Source organism: Leucopleurus acutus, assembly GCF_964270905.1.
Source record: "Leucopleurus acutus genome assembly, chromosome: 10".
In the NCBI taxonomy this organism is placed as follows: domain Eukaryota; kingdom Metazoa; phylum Chordata; class Mammalia; order Artiodactyla; family Delphinidae; genus Leucopleurus; species Leucopleurus acutus.
In genome coordinates, this window is record NC_139153.1 from 82,990,169 (window position 1) to 82,998,297 (window position 8,129).

At 46.5% G+C, this 8,129-nt stretch overlaps 1 protein-coding gene across 1 annotated transcript; it reads left to right on the forward strand.

The window, feature by feature from the left end:
• Positions 1–3,807: 3,807 nt before the first annotated feature.
• LOC309967662 (E3 ubiquitin-protein ligase TRIM31-like) lies at positions 3,808–7,048 on the forward strand (the record flags this gene model as incomplete). Its single annotated transcript, XM_082848427.1, is given in 3 exon segments — positions 3,808–3,835; positions 6,536–6,678; positions 6,680–7,048. Coding segments are annotated over 3 exon segments (540 nt in total).
• Between the last annotated feature and the right edge of the window lie 1,081 nt (positions 7,049–8,129).

The window sequence follows — 8,129 nt, forward strand, 5'->3', positions numbered from 1 at the left end:
CAACAGAAACCACCATTCTGCAACAAGTTTCAGAAACCAATCATCAACTTTGACACACACCCTCTGGTTTCCTTGTCTTTACTAAACTTGAAATCACTCCTTTTCACACACCTGGAGGAAGCAGGTGATTCAAAGACCAGTTTTCCTCTTCAGAGCTTTCTGTGCATATTTTTACAGCTCAAAGTTAAAAGGCCAGAGTATCCTGGTCAGAAGCCAGAGATTCATAAACTTAAAAGTTGAACGTCTTCTCTGATTTGCCCTCAGTTGAGAGAAGCTGGCAGGAGTTTATCAAGTACCACACTGTGATACTTGCAGGCTCGCGGTCACACTCTAAAAATTTGGCTACTGCTGTCAATTAATACCCGACTATTTGCATCAGCATCTCTGTCAGCTGTTCATTCCCCCAACCAGCATCCCTCTCACGGTTATACAGATTCTGCAATGAAAGGGAAAGAGACGGAGAACAGGACATAGAGCAGTTTGGAGACATTTTCCCTTCCTTTCAAGCCATCTCCAAAGAAGACCCAAAGAAGAAAGTACTCCCCCATCCCCACTTCACTTAAACACTGCATTCAACACTCAGTCCCTAAGCCTCTTGCCTAGTCCTCCTCCAGAAAAGTTCCCCTGGTATCCTACTTCAATTTCTCTTGCCACGACATCAGGCCATGATCTCATGCTCCAGATCTGGAGAGATGGCCAGCAGGTGAATGGTTTTTAGACCGTGCCGATTATATATGCTCCCGCGTTAGTAAACATGGGGGAGAGATGACAAGGCCCATCTTCCCATGGCTGCGTGACTGATCTAGGGGAGGTGGAAGGTGAGATGGACTTTGGCTGGTGAAAGGTGTGGCTTGTTTGCACATGGGGAGGAGGAAAGTCTTGGTGCCTGTGATGTAAGTATGACATGAAGTGAGAGTCAACGCACAGAATGAAGACCTCCCAGAGCCTCCGCCTAGGTACCTCGGGATCCAGGCGTCAGAGAACCACGGCATCTGCTCAGGATACCAGAAAACCAAGTGCCCAGCCATTGTCTTCCAATTTCCCTCCAGTCAGGCTGGTTTCAGCACTGACGCTGGGGCCCCACAGGGGACAACACTAATGAGAGTTGCCAGCTGAGGCTGTATTAGAAGGTCCAACATTCTTGTTCAAATCTCACTCCATACTATCCTTCCTTAATCCCACTTGACCACTGTCTGCTGTAGGGTTTCTATTAAAAAGTCACTTTCCCCGTAAGTCATAGTTCCCTGGCCTTTTTATCAAAGGGGATGGCTCCCTCGAATCTCAGGGTCACGGGTGGGGTGAGCATCTTCCTCACTCCATACACCACCTCCTAAGCGTGAAGTCCCCAGAGCCAGATAAAAGCCCCTATGTGTGGAGCTCTGGTCGCCCACGCTCTCCCTCTGCCTTGCTGTTCTCCACAGAGCCAATTCCCTTGATTTGCTGAGGATGAGCCATTGAGCCCTGTGAGCCACCCATGTCCTGCCACCATCCTGGGTGATTTCAAGGATGATGTAGATGACCATCAACACTGAGGTCTTTCAGCTCATTGACATGCTCACATCCAGCGACCTTTACTTTTGCTGCCCACACTAGTGACCATTCTCTTGTCCTTGTCAGAACAGACTTCACCACCTGACATCACAAATCTAGGCATCGGACTCATCTTACATCTCTCTCCCTAAGCTTCTCACTAACACATCTGTTCATCAGTCTCTAATCCTTGACCCCTCCACATTCCTCATTTGTCACATCTTAGGAGATAATATGAGAAACAAAAATGAGGAGAGATTAAGTAACCTGCCCAAGGCCACAGAGGGGTAAACAGAGAGTTGGGATTCAGATCTGGATCTCTGTCATTTTAGCCCACATGCCTCATCACCACAAAATGTCATCTGTTCACACCTTTCCTGGCCCTTAGAAGGAGTTAAGTAAAGCCTTAATAAATGGAAAGTGAATTTTCAGATAGATTGATAACTGGATTCTGGATAGACAGATGAAGAAATTTAGAGTACTGACCATATGATAATTCCTTTTATAGTTATTTAGGTACTTTTCTTGATTTTCCTACTTTCTTATTGAGCAAGTTGAAGGCAAGGACCCACTGTACTTAACACCAATTTAAGAATGATTCAAATATAGGGACTTCCCTGGTGATCCAGTGGTTAGGAGTCTGCGCTTTCACTGCCGAGGGCCCCGGATTCAATCCCTGGTTGGGAAACTAAGATCCCACAAGCCACGCAGCATGGCCAAGAAAACAAAACAAAACAAAATGAAAAAGAAAGAATGATTCAAATATAGAAATCATACAAGGATAGACAGATAAATTCAATCATATTTTAAAAGATCTGCATGGGGGAAAAATCTACAAAAACAATGTCAAGAGACAAATGACCAAAGGAAAGCGTAAAAAGAAAACACATTAACAGCTACCTTCAAAATCAAAGGGCTAAAAAAATAGAAAATCAAAGGGTTAATCCCCCTAATGCATAGAGAGCTCTTACAAAAGAAAAAGAAATTAACTACCAAGGGTGAAACTGGACAGAGGAAATGAACAGATACTTCATAGGAAAAAATATCTCTAAAACATATGAAAAGATGCTCAGTATCTCCCACATGAAGAAAACACACATTAAAATGCACTCAAATTAGATGTCTGGCTGTCTGGAGAACTGGGGTTGGAGGTTCCCATTGTACCTTTTAAATTTGGAACCAAGTAAGGGTATCATCTATTTAAACAATTACTTACATTTAAAGAAGAAGAAGCATCAGTGGTTAGAATGAAAGGAATTCTGAACTGCCCAAAAGATCCGGATTATGATCCTAATTCTGAGATTTAGAGCTTCATGTTCTGAGACAACCACGACCACAGTCTCCTTGCCAGGAAAGGGGATCAAACGTCACAGCTGGGAATGGAGGTTCTTTATAAATTATAAACCAATGCACAATTGTTAGGGGTTATTATTATTCCCCTGCCTCACAACCTATTCAGATAGCTCCTTGCATACAGCAGGCCATTGATAGTTTTTGAATGAGTGATTTTACCTAATTTTGCCTACTTCAAAGTATTGGAGCCAGGGGCCCGGTGATTTGCATCTTTTCCCTCTCCTTCATCACTTCTTTCCTGGCTCTCTGCTCGACACTTTCCAGCAGAGAAGCCCTTCTACCTCTTCTTGCAGCTGCTCTAAATTCTCACATCAGTTTAAGTCCAGCTCAACGTCCCAGTTTCCTGCATGAAACTTTCCTAGCTACTCAGTCGTCATCCTTCCGGGGCCTCCACTTACAGTGGGCAGGTTGTTCACTGTTACAAGAGCAGCCAGGAGAGTGGATGAGTCGGAACTGGGACCCAGCCCACAGTCTACTTACCAAGCCATGGGCCTCTGCAGCCAAGAGCATGACTGGCCCTGAGGAAGGGGAGGGGCTTATTCTAATTTGCACAAAGGTGTCAGAGGGACTTGCAGGTCTATATACCTCGCTCCCTTTTATGAACCACCTCCTAATTTATTACCATTACATTTTTTGCCAACTTCCCTGACTTTGGCTCATGCTTAGCTCCGTGAGGGATGGGACTATATCTTCCCATCTTTGCTTACCCTCTGATGCCTTGCCCAATGCTGGGCATCTTAAGCCACTCTTTCAAGTCTCCAACTAAATCCTAGTGATGCTTTCTCAGCCCACATCCAAACTGATGACTCTGAAACATGAGATTGTCAGCAGTCCCTTCCTTGAAATTCTCGTCTCTGCTGGCTGTTGGGTTCCCTATCACCTCTCTTACCATTCATTACCAGAGATCCGCTCCCTCCTAGCACAATGAGGTGGAGCTACATGGACTTTGAAGGTAGATGGGCCAGATTCAGACCTCCACTCCACCACTTTGCAGCTGTTAACCTTAAGCAGGTCCTGTAACCTCCCTGAGCCCCAGGACCATCCAGATCCTTGTCTATGGTCTCGATGTACTTACCAAGTTTAAATTCCTGTGCATCCTTGAATGTCTCATCACCACCTCAACTTCAATTCTAAATTATTCTAACCTGGATTATTTGCGACCTTACCCAGAACAGGCAATAAAAAGTGTCCTTCAGCTGTGTGTTTGACAGCTCTCAGTGGGCAGTAGGTGGCGTTGTCTCCCAAGACAGGACCTTATTTTCACGTCTCTGGGAGGGAGAACGACTCAGGGCACTGGGACATTTCATTAAAAAATGATAGTTTCAAATCTGGCCTTGACATTCCTCAGAGCAAGGAATACCTGGCGGTGGAAAGTTAGCTCTGAAATATGCAGATCCAGGAGGAGGGAGGGAGGAAGGAGAAAGGGCCTTCAAACTATGTAAGAGGAAGAGGGGTACAGCCCAGGAGAGACAGCCTGAAGAGCAGCAGAAGGCAGGGACCAAGGAAGAAAGTTCGCCAGTGAAAGATGTCCTGTGGCAGAAATAGCCAAGAATTTTAAAACACAAAATGTAATGTTGAACCTTTATCTGCTCCACGATTATGAAAAAGGAGGTAGGGGTGGGGGGAACAGGAGCTCAAGATTTGAAACTCAGGAGACATGAAGAATTCAGCAGAGGCCTTAGGAGCTGCTAATGAAAGTAACACGTTCTTGGTGGGACCTCCTGGATTCTACCCAATGGCATGGAGGAAAGTACAGCCTGAAATGTACTGAGGCTATTAGTCATTCAGCAGGTTGATAGAGTCCTTATTTTGAGTCCTATAGAACAGCTTCTCCCGAGAAGCACAGCCAGATGGACCTGTATGGATGCTTTGGTTGTAGAGGTTGCAGAAAGGGCTGAATCCACCCTGAGTGGAAAGTGTACAAGTGGCTGACTTACCATCAGTACTTGGTTGGACACACCTATTTTCAACAAAAGGATGGAGCTATACAATTAGCAAAATAGGGGAATTTATGAAATTCCAAGCTCACTGAGGCAGGGAGAAGAATGAAAAGGAGCTAGTAAGAGCAGAGCGTGACATTAGGTGAGGTGTTGAGTGAGGGGCAGACAGAAGCGAGACCCCAGCAGAGAGAAGACTTCAGAGACAGTGTCCCTGAGTGGAGCTGGGCTGAGGGAGGTGGGGGTAGTGTTGACGCTTTGGAGAAGGAAGAGGGGGTTCTCAAGCAAAAAGAGGAAGATGACCTGGAAGCCCCAGCTTGGCTTCTGCTTATTGCTTTGGCTGTGGTACCCCCTAGTGGATAAAGGAAGTCACTATAGTTGACTGCTCCGGTCCCCTTTTTTTTTCTTTTTTTAAAACTATTTACCTAGGCATCAGTTCAGCCAGGGTAGACTCTAGAGACCAGTAAGGACTGCCTGGGCCACAATTCACCTAACTCATCCCCATGAACCTGGTCACTCTTTCTCCTCTTCCCCACATTCCCACATTCTCCATCTCTCCCCACCCCCCATCCAGCAGGAAAAATTAAGTAATATTACAGTAAGAGGGTGTGAGATTAGACGACAAATCAGACAACAGATCAGACAACAAATCAGACAACATATCAGACAACAAAGTAGACAACAAATGAGACAACAAATTAGACAACAGGCAGAATGAGGTCCCCATTCCTAAGTCTTTGGCAAAGACTGGAACCACAGCCACTCAGGCAATTGGAGAGGGCAGATGGGGGCCTTCTAGCCTTGACAAACTATAACTTAATGTCCAAATCCAATTAAAAGTGTGCATGTTTTGGGACCTCCCTGATGGTCCAGTGGCTAAGACTCCACGCTTCCACTGCAGGGAGCGTGGATTCGATCCCTGGTGGGGGAACTAAGATCCCCCATGGCCACGCGGACATAAAAAAGAAAAAATAATAATAATAATGGGGACTTCCCTGGTGGCGCGGTGGTTAAGAATCCGTCTGCCGATGCAGGAGACATGGGTTCGAGCTCTGGTCCGGGAAGATCCCACATGCCACGGAGCAACTAAGGCCGTGTGCCACAACTACTGAGCCTGCGCTCTAGAGCCCGCGAGCCACAACTACTGAGCCCACGTGCCACAACTACTGAAGCTCGCGCGCCTAGAGCCCGTGCTCTGCAACAAGAGAAGCCACCGCAATGAGAAGCCCGCACACTGCAATGAAGACCCAACACAGCCAAAAATAAGTAAATAAATTAAATTAAAGAAAAAAAATGTGTGCTTCTGTGGTGAGACCGGGGCTGACTATCCCTCCTTCTGCATTCCACCCTTCCATTTATGCCTGTTTTTGAGGGGCTGCACTTTAGAAAATTACTCGAGCTCAGATAGCCTGAGCTTCGACATCTCTTATACAAGCCTCAAATCTTCTTCTAGATATGAGGACCACAGGAAACGGGGAAGGAAGAGGAGATAGTCTCAGCTGAGTGTTGAAATGACACCCCCCTCACCACCAATGGAGAGCACCCTCAGAGCAGCATATGGTGAAATTTAGGAATTAACTTCGAAGAGGGGGAGGGGGGGATAGGACTTCTCTGGGGACAAAGAGGACTGTGACTATGAAGAGAAAGCCATCCTAAAGGGGGCTGGACGACTTGACCTGGGGCTGCCCCTCTTTCTCCTCCTTATCTTCCCGCAGCCTCAGTGACCCTAGATGCGGCCTCGGCTCACGCGGATCTCATCATTTCCCAGGATCTGAAGACAGTGACGCTGGACCAGGTTTCTCAAAGCGGCTGGACTGAGCCCACGGACCCTGAGCGCTCCCATCCGTTCCGCTGTGTCCTTGGGCTTGCCAGGCTTCTCCTCCGGCTGCCAGGCCTGGGAGGTGGAGCTCCAAGGGCCCGGGGGCGGGGGCTGCGTGGTGGGCGTGGCCTCAGAGCCAGTACCACGGAGGGGCATGCTGGCGTTGGAGCCCTTAACCGGCTTCTGGGCGCTGCGCATCGCAGGCTCCGAGTGCCAGGCGCTCACCAAGGCCGGCACCCGGGAGGATCTCTCGGTCTGTCCCAGGAAAGTGGGCGTCCGCGTGAATCACGAATGCGGGGAGGTAGTCTTCTACGACGCCACTACCAGCAACCACATCTACACCTTCCAGGCCTCCTTTCCAGGGCAGGTCTTCCCCTTTTTCTGGCTCTTGTTTCCCTTGAGTCCCTAGAGTTGTTCCTTTGCCTTTCTCTCCGTCTCCTCCCCGTTCCTTCCTCTCTTTGGGATATGCTGCAGCTGGCAGGTAGGGTTGAAGCTAGACTTCCAGGAGCAATTTAGGAAGGTTACACTCTTCGGCCTTCTTGATCCAGGCCTGATGCCCCAGTACACCTCGGTCGAAAAGAAAGCTTCAAATCCACGAAAAGACTCCACACAAGGCTATTTATTGTCGCACTGTAAATCTATAGGTGATAGTTGAAAACTCTGCAATGAGAAAGTTGGTTGAGAACCAGATACAGGGGACCAGACAACTGACTTTGGGCTGCGGCTTTCTCCTCCTCCAACTCATTCCCCGAAGCCCATGGGTGCCTATGCGGGCTTGACCCATCTGACCTCATCCTTTCTGGGGATCTGAAAAACATGGCGCTGGACCGCTGGATGTTGTCTCCCCAGGCGACTCAGTCAGGTCTGCCCCCTCGCCTTCTATCCATTTTGCAAATGAGGACTATCTGTGTATTATTTTATGGTGACTTCCAGGATATATTAAGTGAAAAAAACAAGGTGGAGAACAGTGCACACCGCATGCTACATTTTACCTAAGGAAAGGGGAAATGTAAATATACATTTTGGGGGGCTTATATTTATTTTTTAAGTGGAAGGATAAACCAAAACCTAACAAAAACAGTTACCTGTGGGGGGGAAAGGAAAACCAGGTGGAAGAGATGGAAATTAGTCATTTCTAAATGTACTTTGTTTTGTATGTTTGGCTTTGGAATCATGTAAATGTTTTACATCACTATAAAACAAAATTAAGTTAAGACAAAATGAAACTAACTGTGTGTGTAGTTGGTAGCTTAAACTCTCGGAAGTTGGTTACTCCTTAGAGAGGAGTTATTTTAGGTGACTTTAAAATGCAGTAATTTAGCTGTATATCCCCAGTGGGATGTAGCCTAATGACAAAAAAGAGGTGAAAATAAAACTTAAATTTTTCAGTTATCATCTGGGTAATAATATTTTTGTTGTTATTCTGAATATATTATATATTATGTACATGTACATATATACACATATATAATAGGATAAAAAAAATAAGC